General features: G+C 65.0%; 1 protein-coding gene across 1 annotated transcript in view; it reads left to right on the plus strand.

The window, feature by feature from the left end:
- Positions 1-23,670, plus strand: part of LOC117649797 (protein artichoke) — a 79,083-nt gene extending 55,413 nt beyond the window's left edge. The window contains exons 2-6 of the mRNA XM_034392866.1: positions 10,031-13,372; positions 16,463-16,743; positions 22,771-22,940; positions 23,024-23,258; positions 23,336-23,670. Of these exons, the coding sequence (XP_034248757.1) occupies positions 10,078-13,372; positions 16,463-16,743; positions 22,771-22,940; positions 23,024-23,258; positions 23,336-23,449 (4,095 nt within the window). The 5' untranslated portion in view covers positions 10,031-10,077 and the 3' untranslated portion in view covers positions 23,450-23,670. The remainder of the gene's footprint in view (positions 1-10,030; positions 13,373-16,462; positions 16,744-22,770; positions 22,941-23,023; positions 23,259-23,335) is intronic.
- Positions 23,671-24,773: the final 1,103 nt, after the last annotated feature.

The following is a 24,773-nucleotide window of genomic DNA, read 5'->3' on the forward strand; positions in this document are numbered from 1 at the left end:
GCCGTGACGTGCCGTGCCGTGCCGTCCGCACAAATTGAACCGCCCTGGCGGCCATGGCGGCCCTGCCCCTCCTCTCGATGTGGACGTATTCCCTCCGACCGCGGAATGTATTCAGGACGGCGCGAAATATCCTCCCCCCCCTCTCCTTCTTTTTGGCGGCGGTAATTGAAACCCCAGCAGTGTGTAGCCGCGCTCCGTCTCTCTCGCACTGGTGCGGGACGCCCCCTGAGTGCGAGAGAGACAGAGCGACGAAGGCGCTGGCCGGTCCTGGTCCCTCGGCTGGGCCCTGGCTGGGCCGGTCGTCGCAGGCAGGCACGCTTTGTGGCTACAGCGGCGCGCGGTCCGCGCAAAAATAATAGTGGCTCGTTTCTCAGCGGTCCAAAGAACACGTCGGGCCTGCTAGCGGGGCCGGCGGGCCTTGCACCAGTCGGCGCGGCGCGGCGTAAGTAGCAGAATGTGGCAGGACCCGGGCAGGGCGGGGTGGGGGAGGGGAAGGGGTGCACGTGGGAAGCACGATGAAAAGATTACCCCCGTCAGCTGGCGCGGCGGCGCGGTGGCGCGTTGTGCCCCGGCTGCCTGAAAGCGGGCTGAAAGACACCGCAGGGGGCGGGGCGCGGGGCCGGCGGGGCCGCTGGATAATTCGAGCACCCTTATTCGCCGAGAAGCAGGCGGGGGCTGCATTGTTACGACTCCGCATCATATCACGCGAGCCGCGCCAACAATTGAACGCCCGGCATTGTCGTCGGGGGCGGCGTGGCGGGGCGGGGCGGGGCGGGGCGCGCCAGGTGGGGCGGGGCAAGGACAGATGGGAGATAGCGGCACGGCGTGCGTGCCACTGCCTGCTACCGCGTGCCCCGGTGCGGTAGTTCGGTGCCCCGGTGCAGGCGGTGGGCGACTAACAAGGCCAGGGGACTCCCTCGGCGGCGCCGTCGCTCTGCCGCCGTGTTGTAACGAACGGAATTTATGTGGTTTTTGGAAGCGCACGGCGGAAGCAAGAAGGGTATAGCTCGGCCCACCCTCGCTTAGCTTCCTTCCCCAATGCCGGAGGCACAATCCGCTCGACGAGACGACGACGACCTTGTTGAGGACGCCGTCGCCGGGCCGCGCGCAGCAGCAGCTGCCGTTGTCCCTGTAACGCGGACCCTCGCCCGGCGTGACCATTCAATTTTCCCCGTCCGTTCCGTATCGGCTGCGGCAGCCCGGCCGCCCCACCTCGCACTTGGCTGGAGCGTCGCTGGAGCGGCGCTGGACTCCAGGCGGTCGTCGCCTCGGTCGGCGCGCGGGGCGCACGGCGTACGACACCTCGCCGGGCTTTACTGCTCCCCGGAGCGGCGTTTGCGGTGTGGGTACAAGTACCGCATTACGGCCCAGGCCAGCCCAGGCACGCCGCAGAGAAGAAAAGGAAAAAAAAGGTGGAATTGAACGGGGAATATGCTGGGCCGTGCGACCCCGGCCGGGGCCCTGGCTGGCCCGCTGGAACTAGTCCAGCGGTGAATCGTTCCCTCTTTTATGGCGACACTCTTCCAGCGCGGCCCGGGCCGAGGCGAGGCGGAGGCGTGGCCGCGCGCAAATCTCCCGCAAATGGAAGGAAAATATAAAATAATAAAAAAGGAGGATCGCCGCTTCGGCCTTCAGTGACGCTGGAGGCCGCACTGCCGCGCCTCGCCGCTGCGCTGCGCCGCGGTTCGCGCGGTGCGGTTCGCGGCCCCACACTGAAAGGGGAGGCCGCCTCGCCGCGTCGAATGAGAAATGCCGCCGCCACGCGTTCGTGCGGCCCTTTGGCCCTTTGGAAAGCGCGGCGCCCTTCCAGCCTTCCAGAAGATGGCGCCGCCAGCCTCGCCCTTCCAGGCCCTTCCAGGCCCTTCCACCTCCCCGCCCTGGAGGCCTGGAGGTGGACGTCGTGATGGAGTCGGCGGTGGACCCGCCCTTGATCCGGACTGCCTAATCATGTCCCCCTTTTCCCCGCCAGTCCGCCAGATCGACCCGACCCGTCCGTCTCGGATCATTCACTCCGCCTGCTTGGCCTGCTTGGCCTGCTTGGCCTGCTTGACGGCGGGGGTCCCTGCCAGGGACTCCCTGGTCGTCTCCCCGGCCAGCCCGACCCGCCCGCTTCAAGCTCCATTCATTTGGCCGCGCCACTGCCCTCCCCGAATCGTCATCACGCGCGCCGTCGTGACCGTGCGGGCACGGCGTCCACTCAACTACCCCCCGCCCGGGCACAGTGGGCTAGAAGACCGGTGGAGGCCGGGCAGCGCGGCGCCCCCTTTCATCTAGGAGCCTTACTCCTGGGAGGCTCGCGATATTTATTCTTCCCAGTATGAGCCTTTGCCTGTCGCAGTGCCGCCGTGCCGCCGTGCCGCCTGACCCAGTTCACGGGCTGCACGTGCACAGTACAGTGTACCACCCTGCTGGCCTCGCGCAAGGGCGGCCGGGGCGTGCTTGCGTCGGCCTGATGATTAGCTGTGTTTGCGGTAGGGCGGGGCGCGGCGGGGCGCGGCGCTGTATCTCCGGGCCGCGGGCGCTTCGGCGGGGAGTTGTTGCCGAGGCGGGAGGCTGCTTGGAGCGGAGGAGGAGCAGCAGCAGCGGCGGCGGCGGGGCGATGCGAAAAGAAAGGACGCCACAGCAACGCTTGCCGGCGTGCCCTCTCCGCGAGCTAGCGGGCAAACTTGGAATGAAACGGAATAAACTCAAATAAGAATACGAACAGAGCCATTCCGGCGGACGCAAGCTAAACCCACCTCCAGCCTGCTCGGCAGCGTCATCCAGGGCGCGGGGGAAAGAAAAGGGGAAGGGATGTTGGTGTGCTTTCAGCGCTCGGCTTGCTGCTGCAGATTTGGGCTGCTTCAGCGAACGGCTCCATCCAGCGCGATGTGCCTGGCTGTACCAGCAGACTGATTCAAAAAGTCGTTTTCGTCGCGCTGTCTCTCTCGCGACCATACGGCACGCCCCATGAGTACGAGAGGGACAGCGCGACGAAAACGACTCTCGGAATCAGCCTGCGTCTGGTCCTCCAAGGCCCACGCCTCCACCGCGGCCTGTGTCGTGTCGAGGAGACAGTGGCTGCGTGTCTGGGAGGAAGAACTCCACGACGAATGAAATGCAGAGGCCTTCTCTCTGATACCCGCCGACTGCCATTTCGTTAGCCGTTCTTTTTTTTTTGTTGGCCGCTGTTGTTGCGAGCGAGTTGCTGGAGTCGGCCGTCCGGGGCGGGCGCTTCCGAACAGGCCCTTCTCTGTCTCTCTCGCACGCCTGCGGCAATCCCCGTGAGTGCGAGGGAGACAGAGAACCGTCCGGAGTCAGCCTGCGGGGCGACGCGAGCGCAATCGAGTTTGCCGTCGGCGCACAGTTCACCGCGGCCCCAAAAACTAGCGGCCGCGTAGGATGGGCCAGCGCGACCGGCAGGGCCAGGGCAGCAGACTGATTCCGCGAGTCGTTTTCGTCGCCCTGTCTCTCTCGCACCTTTACGGTACGCCCCATGAGTGCGAGAGAGACAGAGCGACGAAAACGACTCGCGGAATCAGTCTGCTGGGCCGGCCCGCTCTTTAGCTGGCGGCAAGATTAATCGAGTTGCCGGTCGGTGGTGCCGTGCCATGCCGTGCCATGCCGTGCCGGCGGTGCCGTGCCCGGCTCAGTCTGACGCCGTGCTCGCCGCCGACGAGACGGAGCAGTACCGAACCGGCGCCAGTGCTTCTGCCAAAATTACCTTTCCCATTTGGAAGTGCGTTTTTGGCGTCGAGGCGGTTTTAACGTGTTCTTTACCCGCTCTACGACGCGGGCGGATACTGCTCTGCAACCGCGTTTAGCGAACGACGCGGGCGGAGTAATTTATGAAGGCGGCTGCGCGGGCTGCGCGGGCTGCTTGACGGCCTCCACGGGGACGAGGGGAGCGCGGTCGGGCTTGACGGCTTGACCGCCACAAAAACAGGCCCACCAAGTCCTGCAAAAACAGCGAGCGTGCCTGACACATGCCTGCCTGCCAGGAAGCCAGCCGGTTGGTCGAATTGCGCGGGAAATAGGGTCGCGAAGCGCTGTCCCTCTCGCACCTTTGCGCACGCAAAAAAATAAATCGCCTCAGAGCTCAAAAGTTAGCACCAGTGCTAATTTATCTAGCTGTGTACGCCCAGCTAAATTTTTAGCCACACAGCTAAAAATTATTAGCTGGGTAAATTTAGCTCTGGCGAAAACGGAGATTAGTTAAATTGAAAATAACTCTAACGGCATTCGCACTGTAGAAATCTTCATGATTAGGATTACTATTAGAAGGCACGGGGACATCTGTCTACGACGGACCAGCCGCCCTGAGACGTGACTCTCCTCCGGAACAGTCGTGTCTCAAGAGACTTCAAAAATTGCTGACCATGCGCGTTGACACGAATCGATTACGTGGAGCATCCGTTCCACGACTAACCCTTCTCTCACTGCTAGCCATCAGCGCGAGCGAAGCGCCACGGAACGAACGTAGCCCTGCCCTATCTCCTAAACATTTTTGCTGCATTGTAAATCTCATTTTGTAGTCATTGATTAGCACTGCAGCAAACTGAAGTAGCCGAATCCTCCAGAAATATAGGTTCCGGGAAAGCCGACCTCCGGCAGACCCTCAACTAAAGGAGCAGCGCTACTCAGCAGAGGTCGCTAGCAGAGTTGCAATTTTTTTAGCTGTGGTGCTAAAAAATGCCAAGTAAGAAATTTAGCTCTGGACTGACTTTTATTTTTTTGCGTGTGGGACGCCCCGTGGGTGCGAGAGAGACAGAACGACGAACACGACCCTCGGGGCTCTTTGGCCGGCGGGCGTCGATTTTAGAGTCGAGGTCGAGAAGGCGAGTCGCACTCGAGGCCAACGCACCATAAGCTTGCGAAGAGTGAAGTGCAAACGGTGTAAACCGCGGTGAAACTTATTCACACTTTTTCTTGCAGTGCGCAACGCTACGGCCTGAACCGACCTGAACGTAGCGCCGCGCCAGGTGCCAGACTCCAGTTCCACACCAGCGAGCCTGGAGTACTCTTGTGCCCGCGCTGGAGCGGCTGGAGCCCGGACTCTGGAGGGCCGCTGGGGGAAAGGGGGGGGGGGGGCAGGCCGGCTCCTTTTGCAGGCAGCGCTGGCCTGGCCGCGTGGCCTGGCCGCGCACCTAGCCCCCTTGACCTCTCGCACACCCCGCCAACACCAACCGCCACCTTCTCCCCGCCCTCCGCGGATTGGGCCCCTCGCCTCGCGCCGCCTCGCGCCCTGCATGCCAACAACTTGGGGAATGCCACCTGCTGGCCAGGAACACGTCGGCGAGTTCCACGTCGCTGCAGCGGGGAAACGGTGCTGGTTGTTTGCGTGCGTGTGAGTTAGTGTGTGCGCCTGTGTGTGTGGGCTGCCATGGCGAGCACGTCGGCGCTCGCAGCAGCAGTTCGCGGCAGTCCCGCACCGCGCGCTGGTCCTGAAACATCTTTTCGACTCGTATTTGACAGTCTCCGCGCGAGCGCGTGGTGGGTGGCGGTGGGTCGGACCTCGCCCCCTACTTCCCTCCCTCCCTCTCGGTATCCGGTACACGGTGTCCGCGTTGAGCTACTCCGTTCCGGCCCCCTCACACACACGCACACACACACACTCACGCGGCCTGCTGCATTCCGGCCGCTGCAGCGAGCGCTCTGTGTTGCCTGTCCCACCGCATTGCTCCTCGGCCCCACGCGGCCTGCGCACTCACTCGCACACGCCACTCTGTCACGCTCGGACGCTTCCGGCTCCGCAGCCAGCGGCAGCCAACGGCAGCCAACGAGGCTCGCTGGCGACTAAGTTGCGAGTGGTGGGGGACCGGGACGGGCCCGTCGTCGTCGTGTGAGTCACCGAGTCGGCGCATGGAGCTGCAAACCCGCTAATGCCGCGACGACGATGTTGCTTCATGGGAAATCAAATTTTAAAACGTGACGTGCCCCTATGACGTCCTCGGTGAGGGAGACGCCGGCTCTTAAAGTTGTTGGTCGTGCCGTGTGGCCTAGCCTCTAGTGGTAATGGTAATGCGAGGTAGGCAGCGCGGCCGGGGCGGCGCACGGCCGCTGAGCGGGCGGCCTACCCCGCCGTTGGCAGGCGCTCGCGGAGCGCGGCGCGTGGCGAGGCCGGGCGAGGCCAAAGCGGGGCGGCGCGGCGTCCTTGCCTTCTACGCCTTTCACAGTGGCGTTTCCGCGCGCATCCCTCTGCCTAACGAGATCTCAAGAGATGGGAATTAGTCCCATTTCGCCGTGGGCGCGGCACGGCGCGGCTCGCTTTCTCACAGCAGCTTCGTCGGCCGGCTCGGATGGATAATCCGAACAAGGCGCGCGACTCGGCTGCCGCTCGGGCTGCCTTCGGGCCTCAGGGCCTTCGGGGAGCCGAGCGCCTCTCGGCGACCTGGGTCCTGGCGGCCTGGCGGCCTGGCGGTCCCGGGTCGTGGCGAATTAGCGCTCCTCGTCACTGGGACGCTGGAAGGGAGGGGGATGCTAAGTTTGCGGCCACCGGGGGCCGAGGGGAGGGGGTGGACATCTTACCCGCTGTCAAGGCACGGCCCCGCACGGCCCCGCACGGCCCGACGCCGGGCGGACGGACGGTGTGTATAGTTTTGACGAAGGACTGTTGGGGCTTGTCCCTGCTTGGCCCGGGCTTGGCCCGAGTGTCTGAGGAGAGTCGCGCTGCTGTTGGCTGAGTGGCTTAGTGCGAGCGCTGCTGCGGCGTCGAAGCACTGCGAACACGCTCGGGCCGCCCTGAGCCTGGAGCACTCCGACCACGACCAGGCCCTTCGGCGCCCTTCGGGCTGAGCCTGCGAGCGGTCCTGTGCCCGAAACTGGGTGACTAGTGGGGGCCGTCGGGACGTCCTTCAACTTCGCAGACGCACTCCCTTCCGCTCCCCCCCCCCCTTTTCCCCCAGTCTCGGAATGTCCACGGCGGCTCCGACATTGTCGCGCATTGTAGCGTTGGAGCGTGTACTCGGAGTTTGGCGCTTTGATCACGACAACAAGTCAAGTGATTCAGTAACCAGTGGCGCACCAGGCAGCGCCTTCGCGGGGCGCTCTCCCCATCTCTCTCGCACTCGCACACGCGCGCGCGGGCAAGTCGCATGCGCAGACTGGGGACAGTTTGAAAGGAGCGACAGACTTCCTGCAGAGTCTGGCATAACAAGTTTCTGCCCCCCGTGTGGTTGCCTGGCGCGCACACGCACGCACGCTCACTTTACTGGGACACATCAACTTCGGACAAAGTCGCAGACGACGGGAGCAGCGCACTCTTCTTTTCATTCCGTCCTCTTTTTTGCTTTCCCTCGCAGTAATTTTGTATAATCTTGTTTGGTGCTGGAGTCAAGAAGTGCGCGCTGATTCCGTTCTCTCTGCCGCGCCTCGTACATCACGGCGGCCTTTTAATTAATTTCTGGGCGCGCTTATTGCGCGGTCCGGCAGTGTGGTGGCGCCGTCTCGCCGCGCGCGCCGCGTGCAGCTGCACTGTAGGGCTCCCGGACCGTCCCGAAGCCGGATCGCTTTTTCGGGATCCACTGTGTTTGGCCGCAAACCGTCGGCCGGACTCGCCGCGGGGCGCAGCGGCGCTGCACTGCAAGGCGGAGCGATAAACGGATCCGCGGCCTGTTTGGCCTTTTTGCGTCGGAAGCCATTTATTTATCTGGCGGGAGAAATTAAATGGCGCGGAGCGTTTCGCGGAGGGTTTTCATTGGAAGACGGCAGCACGCCGGGCGAGGGGCGAAGCGGAAAGAACTGGGGGAGGCGGGCGGTCATGGTGAAAACAAGGAAGGCCACTAAGCGGCAGGGGCGGCTGTTGCTGCGCCGCCACTCCCAGCGCTGTCAGACGAAGACGAACGGCGAGAAAACCAAGAGTCGCGCCGCCGTCGCCGGGAGTTGAACCCACGAACCCCGGCGCGACGGGGCGTGGCGCGGCGCGGTACCGCCACGGTGGCGGCGGCGGGGCCTCGAGCCCAACCAAACAGGGTTGCGGATAGCTAGGCCACCAGCGCGTGCCTCCATTGAGGGTTTTTTTCTCGTCTTCTCCTCTCCTTGGGGAGGTTTATTCCTCGCGAAGTGCTGCGGTTTTCTATTCACCCCGTTTCAGTTTGACTATCGGCGCTAATGAGGCATGGCGCCGTGGCGGGCCGTGGCGGGCCGCGGCAGGGCGAGCCGAACGCCCAACTCGCTGCGCCTTGGCCTCTCGCCTTGGCTGCGCCTTCAACCGCTCAACCGAGCCGCTTAATCGGGTTGTTTATGGCGTCCACTTTGGCGGAGCCGACGTAAATTTGCCCAATGAATTGGAGCATCATTTTCGTGCGAGTGTGTGTGTGTGTACATGTGTGTGTGGAGAGAGGAGAGAGAGAGGGAGAAAGAGACAGAGAGAGAGAGAGAGAGAGAGAGAGAGAGAGAGAGAGCGTCGCAACCCCTTTGAAGCCTTGATCGAGCCGCCCCGACCCACGCCGTGACGGCGACGCGACCAGCACGGGCGACGAGCATATCGGGGTCGTTTTGTGTACCCCTTCCCCCTTTCCTTTCTCCGCTCGCTTGGCGCTCGGCGATGTCCCGTAATCGGATGACAAGCCTGATGACTTAGCTTCAAACTCCGCTAACTCGTCGCTGGCTGGCTGGCTGGCGCTGGCTGGCCGTGCTGGAAAGGCGCCGCCGAAAGGCTGCCAGCGACGCTAGCCTTTCCCCCGGCTTTCGCCGCCGCGCCGCCGCGCTGCACTCGAGAATTACTTAATAGAAAACGCTCCGAACAGCGCTGCCAACCCGACCAAAACTAAGTCGGTGAGAGCTTTTAATTAGCCCCCTCCTACCCGCGTCCCTGCCCCCCTCCCCTCACCCCCACCAAAGAAAAACAAGGGGGGGATTGGGGAAGGGTTGGAGAAAGTGGAAGGTGAGATGGGGAAAGGGGTGGGGGGCAAAACTTGTTTACATAACCGCTTTGTCGGCGAAGGTCTAAGGGCTGCGTAGTGCTGGATGGATGTACAGTCATAAATTCTTTCTCAAATTGGAGAGTAATGAATGCTGCTCAAGTTTTGGCCCTTGATGCTTCGAGCGGCCCCTGGAGGCCCCTGGAGGCCCCTGTGCCGCGGCCGCCTGGAGAGTCCCCGCCGCGTCCCCCCGTTGCGCTGAGGGAGTCTGGGAGGTTGCTCTCACGGTGGAAATGAAATATATCTCTGCGCTCGCCGAGTTGACTCGGCCCTGGCCGTCCTGCCGTCGTCCTGCCCGGCTCAGTGCACATGACCTCGTTAAGGGCGCGGCGCTTGGACCGCTCGCCGGTCGTGTCTCTCTCTCTCTCTCTCTCTCTCTCTCTCTCTCTCTCTCTCTCTCTCTCTCTCTCTCTCTCTCTCTCTCTCTCTCCCTCTCTGTCGCACCCTCGTCGCGAAGGACGGGGAGGCCCGAGATATCTCCATGAAAATTACCTCCGAGAGATGTAGTACCGGCGTGCGCCGCGCCTCGCGGGAGGGCGCTGCCAGGCGCTGCCGCGCTGCAGGACGTGGTTTCAGACTGCGGGGCCGCGGGGCCGCGGTCCGTGACCGGCATGCTCGCCGTTGTGGCGAAGACGAAGCCTGGCCGAGCCAAGCGCGCTGGCACGGTGGAGGTGCGGTGCCCCGGCCGGCATGGCCCGACGTGGCCCCGGGGTGCCGGCTCGCCGCAGTCCTGGCTGCAGTTCGTCCTCCGCGGCCACGTGATGCATTGGCTGGGCCGGCACGCACGCCCCCACACCCATAGATTACCGGCCACAATGGCCCGCGATGCACTACCTGCATTAGCACCGCCTTTAAGCTGAAATTGGTTCGGTCACGTGAATCTCTGAATCTCGCAAAGTGTCACCATTCCGGCTGAGCGATGGGCTTTGGGGTCGCCAGTCCCTCTTGGCGGCCGGTCCGAATGCAGGGCTCTGCCAAGCCAGGACGCCGGGCGGCGGAATGGCTGGCTAAGAGAAATGCTGTGGAGCAAAAAAGAAATCTGTGCAGGGATCGAACCCGTGACCTTCGGATTTGAAACCCGACGCACTATCCACTGCGCTACAGGGCCAACTGTTTTGTTTTTGTTGCAGGTGCGGCAGGCTGACACCCCAAGCATGGCGGTGCCGCTCGCGGTGCCATGGGCCCTGGCGGCGCGATGAGTCTCTCCCTGGCCCCGCTGCTGCCGCTGGCCCCGCTGCTGCTGCTGCTCCTGGCCTCGGCGCCGTGCTCCGCGGACTGCCCGTCCCTGGCCGAGAACCAGCTATGCCCGTGCTACTCGTTCGAGGGCGCGCTCTTCCTCGAGTGCCAGGGCGCGTCGCTGGGCTCGCTGCGCGCGCTGCTGCAGCTCGTGTCGGAGCCCGTCAAGTCGCTGAGCGTGTACGAGCTGGACGCCGGCGTGACGGCGCTCACCGCGGACCTCTTCCCCCCGGGTGCCGTGGTGCGCAGCCTGCAGATCTCCAACTCGAACCTGGAGGACCTGAGCGAGGACGTGTTCCTGGGGCTGCGCGCGCACCTCGTGTCGCTGAGCGTGGTGGCGGCGCGGCTGCAGCAGGTGCCGCGCAAGGCGCTGGCGGGGCTGTCCGAGCTGCGCCACCTGGACTTTGAGTCCAACCAGATCGCCGACCTGCCCAGCTACTGCTTCCACGGCCTGCAGCTCACCAAGCTCAACCTCAAGGGCAACCTGCTGAACCGCACGTCCGAGTACTCGTTCGCCGGGCTGGAGGACACGCTCACGGACCTGGACCTGGCCGAGAACAAGCTGCGCACCTTCCCGATGACGGCGCTGCGCCAGATGGTGCGCCTGCAGAGCCTGCGCCTCGCGTGGAACGAGGTGACCGTCATCCCGGACGACGGCCACTCCGAGCTGCGCGCGTTGCTGTTCGTGGACCTGAGCTCCAACAGCTTCGAGGAGCTGCCCGGCGAGGCGTTCCGCCCCATGCCCGCCCTCAAGACCCTGACGCTGCACTACAACGCCATCGGCACGGTGCACCGCGACGCGTTCCGCTCGCTGCGCGACCTCGAGTTCATCGACCTGAGCCACAACAAGATCGTGCTGCTGCACGCCGAGACCTTCCGCGCCAACAAGAAGCTGCGCTCCGTGGACCTGAGCCACAACCACGTGCACCACATCGGCGGCGTGTTCGAGCAGCTGCCCGAGCTGCGGGAGCTGTTCCTGTCGGAGAACAACATCCTGGAGGTGCCGGGCGACGCCTTCACGGACTCGTACATGCTGACCGTGGTGTACCTGCAGCAGAACGCCATCCGGCGGCTGGACGCGCGCGCGCTCACCACGCTGCCCAACCTGTCGCAGCTGCACCTCAGCAAGAACTACCTGTCGGCGGTGCCGCGCGACGCCCTGGCCCGCAGCGAGAAGCTCACGTCGCTCAGCCTGGACGACAACCGCATCGCGCGCCTCGAGCCCGGCACGTTCACGCGCGCGCACGCGCTGCGGGAGCTGCGCCTGCAGAACAACAAGCTGACGGAGATCCAGCTGGGCGTGTTCGAGCCGCTGCCGCACTTGCTGGAGCTGCACCTGCAGAACAACGCGCTGGCCAGCATCGCGCCGGGCGCCTTCCGGTCGCTGCAGAGCCTGCAGCACGTCAACCTGCAGGGCAACAGCCTGGCCGCGCTGGGCGACGTGTTCCTGCACGACTCGCACTCCCTCGTGTCCGTGCAGCTGGACGCCAACACGCTCACGGCGCTGCACAAGGACAGCCTGCGCGGCCAGTCCAGCGTGCAGATCATGTGGCTGGGCCACAACCGCCTGACGCGTGTAGGCCGCGCGCTGTTCCGCGACCTGTCGCAGATCCAGCGCGTGTACCTCACCAACAACAGCATCTCGGCCATCGAGGACGGCGCGTTCCAGCCCATGAAGGCCCTGCGCTTCCTGGACCTCAGCCTGAACCGCCTGGCCAACGTGTCGACGCGCACCTTCGCCGACCTGGGTGACCTGGAGGAGCTGAACCTGGCCGGCAACGGGCTGCGGTCCATCGAGACGGGCAGCTTCGCCACGCTGCGGAAGCTCAAGGCGCTGGACCTCTCGGACAACGCGCTGCCCGCCCTGGCGGAGGGCGTGTTCGACCAGGGGCTGCCGCTGGAGATGCTCAACCTGCGCAACTGCTCGGTGCGGCGCGTGGACAATGGCACGTTCGCGGGGCTGGGCAGCCTGCACGAGCTCAACCTGGAGGACAACCTGCTGGACGCGCGGGCGCTGCTGGACCTGCACGTGCCCACGCTCATCGTGCTGCGCGCCTCCGGCAACGACCTGAGCGGCTTCCCGGCCAACGCGACCCACGGCCTGCCCAGCCTGGAGCAGCTGTTCCTGGACCGCTGCGGCGTGACGCAGCTGCCCGCCGGCTTCCTGGCCGAGAACCGGCGGCTGCGCCGCCTGGACCTGTCCGGCAACGCCATCACCGGCCTGGACGCGGACCTGTTCGACGCGGTGGACAACCTGCGCGAGCTGCGGCTGCGCGGCAACCGGCTGGCCGCCGTGCCGTACGCCGCGCTGGCCAACATGTCGAGCCTCGAGCTGCTGGACCTGTCCGGCAACCGGCTGACGGCGCTGGACGCCGGCAAGCTGGCCGAGCTGCACAACCTGCGCGACCTGGTGCTGCGCGACAACGCCATCGCCGCCCTGGACGGCGCCTTCTCGGCCGCGCAGACGCGGCTGCAGCTGCTGGACCTCAGCGGCAACCAGCTGTCCGCCGTGCCCGCGCACTTCCTGCACGCCGCCGCGTCGCTGCGGCAGCTGGACCTGTCCGCCAACCGCTTCCTGCACCTGCCCGGCGAGGCCGTGTCGGAGCGCAACCTGCCGTCCCTGCAGTGGCTCAACCTGACGGCCAACCCGCTCACCAGCATCCACGACCCCGCGCCTCCGGCCGGCAGCGCGCCCGTCCGCTTCCCCGCGCTGCAGGAGGTGCACATCCGCGCCACCAACCTCACCCTCATCACGTCCACGGACTTCGACGCCTTCCCCGCGCTGCTGCACGTCTTCCTGGGCCGCAACCGCATCGCCAGGGTGTCCCCGGGCGCCTTCCGCTCCGTGCCCAAGCTGCTCACGCTGGACCTGAGCCACAACGTGCTGGAGATGCTGCCGCAGGAGCGGCTGCAGGGCCTGCGCTTCCTGCGCGTGCTCAACCTCACCCACAACCACCTCAAGGACACGGACGAGTTCCCCGCCGACCTGCAGTCGCTGCAGATCCTGGACCTGTCGCACAACGAGGTGACCCGCGTCACCAAGAAGACCTTCCGGCACCTGGACTCGCTGGAGGAGCTGCACATGGCGGGTAACCACATCGCCAGCGTGGCCAGCGACGCGTTCAAGCCGCTCAAGAAGCTGCGCACGCTGGACCTGAGTCAGAACTACCTGGAGAACCTGCCGCTGAACGCGCTGCGCCCGCTGGAGACGCAGATTCGCAGCCTGCGCACTGAAGGTGGGTGCACTCATCTCTCACCCGACGCCGGAAACAGAGACAGGCGACACGGGACCCACTTTCAAACTGCCAGAGTGCTGTGCGCCCTCTTGCCCGCGTACATGCATTCATAACATAATCCCGTGGAGGGCTCGCCCTGCCGTACCGCACCGTACCGCATCGTCTGCTTAGCGGGCTCTTTCGCATGCAGAATGTGGTGTTGCTCCCCCTGGCCTTGTTCTTGTTTTGTTTTGTTTTCGTTTTTAATTTCGGTGCCGGCCGAGGTGGGCTCTGCGCCGTGCACCACGCCACTGCAGCCACCCTGTCTGCCCGTGGGCCTGATTCGCTCTGTGCTTACTGAGCCGGTCCGGCTCGGCTCGGCTCGGCTCGTGTTGGTACTCCGCGTGTGTGCCCGCAGCCGCGCGGCGCCACGTATAATTTGGTGCGACATCGCCATCAATTATGCCCCCTGACGTTCCGCCCCATTGATCAAGCGGGAACCCTGTTTGTCCTCGCTGTGTGCTTTAGTTGTTGTTTTTGTTTTTCCAAGTCGTTTGTCTCATACCGCCTGCATCGCGAGGCCCGGCCCGTCGGCCCGTCAGGGGCCGCCCGATAACGACGTGACGACGGCAGAGGCTATCCAGTCATCAGGGCGACTCCGCGGCGCGGCGCTCTGCGAGTGCGAGAGAGACGGCACGCGCGGCGCGTGTGCGTCGCTGTGCCGAACGGCCTCTAATGGTGGGCCGGGGTGAGGCCGTGCAGTGAGCGCAGTGAGGCCCCCAGACGACGGCACGCCGCCGCACGTGCGTATTTGTCGATGCGGCCCCACCGGGACGCAAACCGCGGGCCGCGGTGACGAGACCCGTGCCCTGCCGTGCCGTGCCGTGCCGTGCCGGAGGACATTGATGCGGCCGTGCCCCGCCGTGCCCCGGGCCGGTGGTGCGGCGATCGATCATGGGGCGATGTTGGGCCGCTGCATTCATCAGCAGCCACCGCGCCCCGCCGCGCCCCGCTGTGTAATCTGCCTGCATCCGTCGCGGCCCCGCCCCCCCCGCCGAGGCCCCCGTCATGCAAGTTGTCCCTGTCAACAGCCGCGCCTCGCTGCCAGCCTCGCTGCCAGCCTCGCTACGGGCAGCCCGGGGAAGGAGGGTGGGGACGCCTGCGCCGAGAGGCCGAGAGAGACAGCCAGAGCGAACCTGTTGGCCTGATTCCTGTCATGCAGTTTGTTCGGCGCGCTCCCTCAAGGCCGTCGAGACCGTTTCCTCCGACTGGCATCGCGGCCCGCCCCGCCACCCCCGCGACCCGCCAAGCCAGCGGCCCGTAATCGGGATTTGGAGTTGCGATAAAGGCAGTCAGTGCGCGGCGAAAAATGCAAATTTGTAGCCGGCGAGGTCGCGCGGCCACGCGGCCACGGAGCCACGCAGCGGCGGCAGGGATGGCAAGGAGAGGAATCGGGGCGGGGCGGGGCGGGGCGGGGCCGGACGGGGCGGGCTGATACAGTCAGTGATCGAAGCCCGGGGGTTACAAATGGCGGAAAGTTTGCAGATCGGGGTGAGGTCGGCGGGGCGGGGCGGGGCGGGGCACGCCCGCGTCGCTAATCCAGCCGAGTTGGCCGTAGATAGGCGGGGCGCAACACGGCGCGCGGACAGCGGGGCGCGTTCCTTCCTTATTTTTCTGGAATCCTGTTTTTATTTTTATTTTTTCGTGCCAGAGGGAGGGGCAGATGGAGCGCGCCCGAGCAAGCCGAGCCAGCCGAGCGGGGAGGGAGCGCTAAAACGCATCCCGCCGAATATTCAACGAGTGACCAGACAGACCAGACCGGCCTGCCTCGCCTTGGCCCGCCTTGCCGGTGCTAGCAGCTACAGCCAGCCGCAGGAGGACCGGTGCTGGTTTGCAATGCTGATTTCGCCCAGGGCTGGCCATGTGTCTGAAAAAAAATCGCCAGGGCGAAGAAGAAAAAGAGAGAAACTGCAAAGAGAGAGAGAGAGAGATGGCAAAAGTGAGCGCGCGAGGATGGGAATAAAACGAAATTGGTGAGCGTTAACTTTGGGCGGTGCTGGCAGCAAGCAGCGCGGCATCGGCGGCATTCGTCCTTGAACTGTTTCCGTAAGGCCGAGCGGGGCGCGGACTCGGCGCCTCGGACTCGACTCGCAGTGTAGCTCCGTAGGCCCAACTTCTACGGCGCTTTTAAACTGAGGCAACAAAATGCCCTTATTCAATGATTGCGCGCCGAGCCGGCCGAGCCGGGCCCGGGTCCAAGAGAAGGAAAGGATGGAGGGGCGCGGTGTTGGAGGGGGGAGGGGGCAGTTCCGGTGCGAGGGGGGAGGGGGCGGCAGGAAGCGAATAGGGGATTCGGAAGGGGATGATGAAGGGCCCGGGGAGCGAGCGCTGTACTGCCCGGGGGTCCTGCCTGCCTCCCCCTCCCCCTCGCTCGCGCCCTGCTTCGAGGCGCCGCGGAGCAGAGAGCCCCACCGTGGGGCCGCAGGGGCCGCAAGGGCCGCCAGGCGGTGGTGCTGGTGTTTGTCGCCCGCGTCGTCTTCGCTGATGAGATTTTTCATGGTAAGCGGCGAGGCGTCCCCGCAGCTCGACGCGGCGCACGTCGGTGCGTGAAGGCGTAATGCTGGGAATTTTTCCTCCTCGCACACACGCACACTAGCGCACACCATCCCGCGCCGCTACACTGGAGCCGCCGCGACAGCTTTTTTCATCTTGAACACGCGCCCTGCTCCCCTCTGCCGCGCCGTTACGTGATTAACTGGATTAACGAGCGGCTGTGTCTCCTCCTCGACGGCCTAGTTGGCCTGTTCAGCTCCTCAGCGCCGAGCCGGACAATGCGTTAATCATGGTGGACGCCCCTCGCGGCTAATGCCGGATTTGTTCGTCCGCCAATCATATCCGGCAGCTCGAATTAGTCCTTCGCCAGGACGCCGCCGGGACGCCGTCCGCTCGTTCTCCCACGCCCCATCCCCCTCCCCTGCCCGTCGGCCAGTCGGTCATCAATAAGCAATGCCTGCGGTACCTGCCGCTCGAGGCCGTGTTACTACAGTGTCCTGACGCAGACGTCATGCCGCCTGGCCGCCGAGTAACGACCAATGACTGTTCTTTTCGCAGACAACCCGCTGCACTGCGGCTGCCAGCAGTGGGAGCTGTGGCAGTGGTTCCAGGACCACCAGAAGCTGTCGCAGCCCGAGCTGCGCTGCGAGTCCCCCAAGGAGCTGCGCGGCGCCGTGTTCCTGGACCTGCAGCCGCCCAAGTTCTGCGGCGCGCAGCTGGTGGTGGCGCTCGCCATCCAGGACATCCAGCCCGACTCTGTGCTCGTGTCGTGGCAGGGCGCCACCGGGCCGCTGCGGGGCTACCGCGTGGCCTACCACAAGCTGGACCACGACGACAAGGTGAGTCGGACAAAGCGTTCCAAATCCAAAGACATTTTAACACAAAATGTGTTCACAGTAACACAAGTAAAATGAACAATATAAAGAAAATTTCAGCGAAAGAGGGCACCCCGGCGAACCGGCCCTCTTCCCCGCTGGCTTGGTGGACCAGTGGTTCCCCCATCTCATCACAGGAGCAACCTCAGAGTTAAACCGCAGTGGCCCCGTCATTGGTCACGTCAACTGTGATGTGGAGGAGTCCTCTCATAGTAGGCCAGGCTGCCACCTTTCCCAGTAGTCGGGTTTCGTTCCCGGCCCCCTTCCCACTCAGGGGCCATGCTACTGGTACTCAGGAGTCTGCGTCACCCTGCCCAGCAGCGGAACCACTGGGCTATGAGAGGCACACTGAACGCCGGCCGATTTGGTATACTTGAACCGCCTTCTTGCGATGCAAGCTTGGTCAAAATGTTCGACACCGTACTGGGTATCGAACCCCGGACCCCGCGGTCGGGAACCGACGCCTCTGCGCTCTCGGCCACCACGGCCCATGGGTGATGATGTGCGAAGGGGAGCCTTTGAAGCCGCTGGTCCGAACCGTAAAGTCAGACAAAAATAGCGGGAAGCAAGTATTCGATCGCTCGATCCGAGTGTAGGATTCAGACATCTCCACGCATTCGGCCACCGCGGCTCACCGGGTGAGCTGAGTGGCGCAACGGGTCCAAACCGCATCGGGAAAGCCACTCCTAAAATGTAAAGGATTGCTGGGAGTCGAACCCTAACCCCTGCGCGTGATCATGATCCTCAGGATGCCACAGTGTGGAGCCGGGAGTGGGACCTCCGACATGCTCTCTTGAAGCAACTGTGGCTGAGCGCTCTGAGGCGTCGACCCGCACCTCCAGGGGCTAGGGTTCGACTCCCAGCAATTCTTTACATTTTCTTTAAAGTGTTGATTTTACTTCTGTTACTCTCAATACATTATGTGCTAAAATGTTGCTGAAATGGCGACGGAACGATCGCTCTGTCGCCTTGCAGCGGGCGTCGGCCCCAGCATAAAGTGGGGTCACCTTACTCCACGAAAAGGGAGAACCGCGCGGATTTTAAAACCGCTCCCGGGGCCGTGAGTTACGGCACGGCCTGGCCGGAGAAAGAGCGATTCAGCACGGAGCCCCGTCGTAGTGTCTCTCTCTCGCCGGAGAGCAATGCTCCAAGAGTGTGGGAGAGACAGAGCGACGGACCGTTTGGTATCAGTCTGCTGGCTGTGTCCACGCCGCCGCTCCGAGTCTGTCCACGTCTCGCCCAGTATCTGCAACTTGTAGCAACTCGAACCTCGTTTCGGGCCGCAGTCGCCCCGCCCCGCCTCACGCCGCCCCCTAGGCTGGCGCTGGCAGTCGACCACACCCCGTCGTTAGGGCCGGTCAGGGCGGCGAGAATTTGCTAATGCCCCTTAAAGTCAATCGGCTGGCAGTCCCTGGCAGTGGCGCGGAGGCCAGGGCGTGGTCCCCGAGGGGCCGTCCGTCGAGGCCTTGTCCGAGGCCCTGTCCGAGGCCCTCCGAGTGCGAGGCCCGACCGGCCGCCCTGAGACTGCCCTTCCGCTTTGCATACGAGCACCAGCTCGCGGGCCGCGAGGGAGTGGGAGCCAAATCCCCCATAAATCTGTTTATCTACGGTGTCCGTGCGGCCCGGCTGGCTGCCTGGCCAGGGCGCCGGGCTGGCCGGCCACGGCGGAGGTATTACAGGCGTGTCCGTCTCCGGGGAGGTGTCCGCCTGACCTGCCCCACCCTCTTCTTCCTCCGCTCCTCCGCCGCACCTGTGGAAGGCTGGCTCCGAAAGTCGTCTGCGTCGCTCTGTCTCTCTCGCACCTGTACGGGACGCCCCATGAGTGCGAGAGAGACGGAGCGACGACTCGGCCTGCTGGGCTACGCGCGCTGCGATAGCGGTGCTGCTGTCGCCGCAGCCGGCGTCGTTGTGGCCCGCGGCACGGCCGGCGGCACGGCCTCGACGACCACCCCACGACCACGTCCAGTCGAGGGGGAAGAAAAAATAAAGCAGCCCGCTTCGTGCTGGGCATGATACCGGCCGCCGGGCGTCCCCCTTGCGGGACTCGAACGCGTGACCTTGGGGTTGGCGCGCTGGCGAGGACGACGCGCGCCCTCCAACGGCGGGGTTTTGGTGGTGTGTCGCGGTGGCGCCGGCGGGTGCGCTGCAACTTTCCCCATCTGCATGGGCGAGTGGCGAGTGCAGGCACACAGCCGGCAGGACTAATTTGGCACTTTGCTCGACACGCGGCGGCAGGCGGCACACACAGACCCACGGCACAGCGCGTTTCGCTCGCATTTCCGGGTATTTGCAGGCTGCGGAGTTCCGCGGGGAGGTTGGGGGGCTACACTGTGCGCAGTGCTGCACCCTCCGGACAGCGGGCAGCCCCGCAGCAAAGCGTCGCGCCGGGATGGAGGCCTTCTTGGCGCTGACGTCCGCGGCCGTCTGGCGGACTCGAAGACCAACACGGGGATGGATAGGCGTATCACGGCCCGTCCACCCCATTAGTGCCACCCCGCCCCGCCCCTGTGCCCCCGGGGGGCTCGACCCCGTTCCCTTCCCCGGAAACTACTCCGCGCTTCCCTACCTGCTACTATGCGGCTTATCGGGGCGGAGCAGTCTTACGCGTCACGGTCACCGCTTCCCCCCCCCCTTCCCCTTTCCAGCATCGCACTCCTCCCTCGCTGCCGGCATTTCATTAAGTCCTTCTTCTCTTTGGTCCGGGGCCAGGCCGGGCCAGGCCGGGGGCACGGCGCGGGCTGCCCGCTTCCCAGGCGCCGTGTTGGCGGAGTCCTTCGCTTCTCCACTCCGTGCGCGTACGGCAAGCCTTCAACGGTGAAAATGAAGGCGTGAAATAGTTCATGTCGTTTTCCGCGTTAGCATTCCGGCTACATTGCGCTCGTCCACGTCGGGCTGGGAATGCGAGCGGTCGGCGGCTGTCGGCTGGCTGTCGGGCCGCCGCCCTGCGCTGGCGATGTACTGCAGTGAATTGGGCGGGGCGGGGTGCGGCGGGGTGGGGCGGGCACTGCGGTCAGAACATGGTCCGAGGCGAGGCCGGGCGAGGCCGGGCGAGGCAGCAGGCAGCGTCCTCGGCGAGCTTGACGACGACCTTGTTTTCCCTCCACGTCATTCACACCCAGCCGAGCGAGCGAGGCGGCGGCAAGCACCACGATGAAGGGGCGAGGCGAGCCGCAGCCGGCCGCAGCCCTCCAGGGGGATGGGGCCGTGACATCGTTATCCACATAAAAGGGGTGGACGGACAAGTCTGCTGCACTTTCAATTTGTTGCCTGCCTTGACTCTTTTCCCTCCAAAAAGATATATTGAAAACTTGTAACCTGAACGAGGTGTTTTTTTTCGTCATGAAAGATTCTGGGCAGACCCGGCGCGCACACTTGCCACCTCCGCCTTGTAGGGACGGCCCCCGCCTCGCCCCGCCCCCGCGGCTTGCTGGCACGCCGAATGTATAATGCGCATGTAGGGAATGCCCCGACGCGCGTCTTGGCTGCCGCTCCGCCGCCCAGGCCGCCAGGCCGCCACTTGGCTTGGCGCGCCCCCAACGAGACGGGGGGTCGCCCCGGTCGCCGCGGAGGTTGCGCCCGGTCAGGGGTGGGGCGGGGCGGGGCGGGGCGGGGCGGGGCGGGCGGGCGCTAAAAGCACGGTCATGTTCATGTATATGGATCACCACGCGCACCGCCTCGCGCTTCGCCTCGCCTCGCCACCCTCATTACATCGGGAGGCCGTCAAGGAAAAGAGGGCCTGCTCCGCCTGCTCGGAGGCGCCCGGGTGGAACAAGTTGCGGCGTCAGCGCGTTGGCGGCGCTGTGGGGAACGGAAAGTCACTTCCCGCCGAGCATATTCATTCTCGCCATCATCATTGATCGTGTCGGCGGTATCGGCTTTTCCTTGTTGTTGTTGTTTCTTCCTTCCCGTGTAGGTCCTGGCTTGCTGTTGTTGTCGCCGGCGGTCTCCTTGTTTGTCCACACGTCGGCGCGCGGCTCTGCGCGAAAGCGACGCGAGGCGGCCGTCGTTGTCTGCCGCGCCAAGGGTGGCCTGGCTGGGCCTGGCGGCCTAGGGCGGCCCGGGGATTTAGGGGAGGGGAGGAGTTTGCGCAGCGTATTTACTTCGGAGGCGCTTTACCGGCGAATATTACTAAGCACACACTCACGCGCAAACTCGCACACACGGCCGGTGTGAGAACGCGCGCACGCGGCCCGGCCGGCCCGGCGGGGCGGTGATGCGGAGCCGTTACCACAGAGCACCGCACTGGGAAACAACAGCCCAGCGCGTCAACATGATGGGCGCCGTTGCGATCCCTCGCCGCCGCTTTCGCTGCTTCCGCGTCCGACCAGTCATTCCGGGGAGAGCCCCGAGCAAGCTGCCCCCGGCGCTCTCGAAGCTAGAAGTAAACCGTCTGCAAAGTCTGCAGGCTTTGCCGGGCCGCTGGGTCCCGCTGGGTCCCGCTGGGTCTGGGCGAGCTGGAGCACCTGAAAAGCCCCAGAGGGTGGCTCGGCCCAGCCCGGCATGGCCCGGGGAGGATTCATTGGCGAGTGTAAAGCCGGGCCGGCCGGGCCGGAGCAGTGATCCCGATCCGACATGGCGATGAGCATTATTGAAGCACAAAGCGCCCCCGTCCCCGCCCCCGGGGCCGCAACGTCAAAGGTTCGGCGGGGTTGGCGGCGGGCCGCGGGGAGGCGAAGGCACTGGCGGGGTCGTGCACGTGTTACGTGCGCGCGGCCGCACCGAAACGCCAGAAAGGGTCAAAGGTCGAGCAGCCACGACGACGCCGACAGTGGAAGTCGGTCCAGGAACGACCGCGTCAGCCCGGCCCGGCCGTCACGTACAGCGTAGCGCGTAGCGCGCCTGGCGGAGCACTTCCGGGATAAAGGCAAAGGGCACTGCAGGTGGGCGGCAGGCAGGGGAGGTCCTGGAGGGCCCGGCCCGCTATGACGTTCAGCTCGAGCGCGCGCCAGCGCCTGCCGTCCCTTGGCGCCTCGCAGCCGCGCCGTGCCGCGCCGCGCAGCGCCACTCTTCCGGGTACACCCGCATTTAATCCCCGGCTCCAGTTCTCCTGCTCGGCGTGCTCGGCGTGCTCCGTAATCCGGGCCATTCATTGGCCGGCCGGTGCTGCCGGTGCCAGCCCGGCGTGTCTCGGTAATTATTTGGCCAGCCGGCCAGTCCTTCCCTTTCTTCGCCTGCTCCAGCGACGAGCCGGGAAAGCGGCGCGCAGCGCGAAATCCGGATAGGAATTTCAGGTCGGACCCTCTGGTCGGACCGAGCGCCAACACCGCCCACGTCTTTCCGGATTCCGGCCGGCCGGGGAAGTCCGAACAGCGCTTCATCTTCGCTCTGCCGGTCTCTCTCGCACCCCTGCGGGACGCACCTCCCCGCGAGTGCGAGAGCGCGCGCCCTGGTCGGAACAAGCCTACAGGTCGGGGCGGGATGGCAATTTGTGTTTTGAATTTCAAGGCGAGGCGCGGCGCCGCTCGCGCGCCCCGCTCACCTTTGGCGAGCCCCTCCCGGAATGCCGTGCCGCTGTGCCGCCCCGGGGCCCATATGGAGTTGGGCGGGGCGGGGCGCGGCGGGGCGCTCTCGCCAATCATTAGTGCGGGACAGACCGGAATGCGGCCCAGGGCGGGGCGGGGCGGGGCGGGCCTTTGCGAAGCGCCTTTGCTCCGCGGAAATTAGAGCCGGCTGGTCCCGGCCTTGGGCGCCTTGTGGGTCAGGGGAATTATGTAGGGCGAGGGTGTGCCTAGCCCCAGCTAGCCCTGGCTAGCCCGAGCCGTGCCCGCGGCTCGTCACCTCGCCGTCCGACCCCGCCGCCAATATAGGCCACGCGCACAGCACGTGGTGCCCTTCATTGACTTGGGCCACCGCAACGAGTGTGTTCCCCAGCACATTCCGAGAGTCGCTCTGTGTCCCTCTCACCTGTTCGCGACGCCCCATGAGTGCGAGAGAGACAGTGCGATAGAGGCGACTGACACACAGACTGACGGCGGTGTGTTCTTGTTGCAGGTGCGCGGCCGCATGCTGGGCAGGGAGGCGCGCAGCACGCGGCTCAGCTCGCTGGACCCCAACACGCGCTACCTCATCTGCGTGCTGGCCGTGGCTGGCTGGGCCTCGGACCCCGCGGCCCCAGCCTCCACCCCCGACGCGGCCGCGGCCAACGCCACGAGGATCATCAGGTACGTGGGTTTTGCCTGACGCCCCTGCTGGACACCCCTCGCGACAGTGGAGTGCCCCCTGACTGAGCTTGCCGTGGTTGCAGCGACGCGGACGCGCAGGACGGGCGCGTGGAGGGCCGCAGTGCGAGCGCGCTGCAGCTGGTGGACTCGCAGACGTCGCGCTGCGCCGAGGTCCGCACCCTGGACGGCGGCGACCCCACCGGCGCGTCCACCGGCTCCTTCCTCACGCGCCGGCTGGGGCTCATCGTGGGCTCCTGCATGGGCTGCGTCGTCTTCCTCATCCTCATCGCCACGCTCTCCTACACCAAGATCCGACAGGTACGCCCTTTGGTCGTGTGTGAGGCATTGGAAAAGCGAGGTGGCGCGGAGTCTTGAACCCGTGATGTCTGTCTCAGGGCGCGAAGCGCGCGCAGCAGGAGAGCAGCCTGTCCATGTCGTGCCACCCCGTGGCGCTCTACACGTCCCACGAGGACGGCGTGTTCGCGCAGCCGCTGTCGCTAAACTCGTAGCGGTGGGACGTGTTCTCCCAGCCGGGCTTCCCCGCGCAGGCCGTCGCCAGCTCCACGCTCGGCCTCGGCCCCGCGCAGCCGCAGGGCCCGCAGGCCTCCACGCCGACGGCCTCGTCCTCGGCGCAGAGGTCGCCGCGGATCCTGACCCCCATGTCCAGGGGAGCCCGGTCTTTCAGCGACTCCAGCAGCCAGCAGGGCCAGCAGGGCCAGCAGGGCCAGCAGCAGAGGTACTAGGCCTCTGCCTGCCCCTGCCCGCCTCCGCACCTCCGGCTTGTCCGAGGCCGTCGCCGCTGAGGCCTCGGCCTCGCACCGCAGCAGCGCGTCGACGACGCCCGGGCCGAGATCGAGACGGCCCTGGCCGCCATGGCGGTCGACGGCGTCGTCCGGGAAGACGAGTGTCGGTTCGGCGGGAGCGCCGCGTCGCGCGTGCCGCACGCACAGTGTAGTGCCACCAGCCGCCCCGCTCTACGAAGCGCACCTGTACAAAGCACACCCGTTTTCAGCGCGTAGAGTTGGCACCGGTGTAGCCGGAACACTTTGGCACACTCCCCCCCACGGACCGCCGGCGCCCGTCGAACCGACGAAGCAACCACGAAGAAACCACGGGCACTCTGTTTATGATTTGTAAATACATAGCTAGGTATTTATTTTTGTTATATGCCAAGAAGTAAGAAGAAACACAGAAGAAAATTATGATTGGATTATCTTCTGGTGGGGGACGGATTTGTAAATGTGGACTCAAGTAGTTCCCTCCGGCGTTGTGGAGTGCTTTGTAGTTACGCGATTTGTATTGGGAGCTCGGCGGGGAGGGCCGCCAGTCGGGTTCGGGCGGTTTCGGACTCGAGGAGCAAACAGGAACTTTTCAATGGACGAAAAGCACTTGCAAGACGACGGTGTTGGGTTGACTGGATTGGCTCTTCCCCGCCGGACTCCCCGTTACTCCACATGTAGTCTTCCTGACGAAAGTAGTTGCGTCTTCCAGACTCAAGTATTGCTCATTGACCAGTTCTCGTTGCGACTCGCCGGCGGCGGGACCGGGCCCGGGTTCGAGTCCCGGCAGGTCCCGCCGCCCCGCCGAGTCGCCGGCATTTAGACGTCGAAAGCGGCGCACCACTCCACTGCACTTTTGACGAGTTACTAAAAGTAGATGAAGAAGCTGAGTGCCCGTAGATGCTAGTAAAAAAAGTAAAAAGTGATCCGCTAGACAGCAGCTTTCCAGCAAACCCTTCCGCAGGGCGTGCGCCCGGACAATAGGAGAATGGCTGCCTCGGCACGTTAGCGCCCCCCCCCCTTTTCCTCCTCCCTGGTGGTCTGGTCAAGTCTC

This window comes from Thrips palmi, unplaced genomic scaffold, assembly GCF_012932325.1.
Source record: "Thrips palmi isolate BJ-2018 unplaced genomic scaffold, TpBJ-2018v1 HiC_scaffold_4, whole genome shotgun sequence".
NCBI lineage: Eukaryota > Metazoa > Arthropoda > Insecta > Thysanoptera > Thripidae > Thrips > Thrips palmi.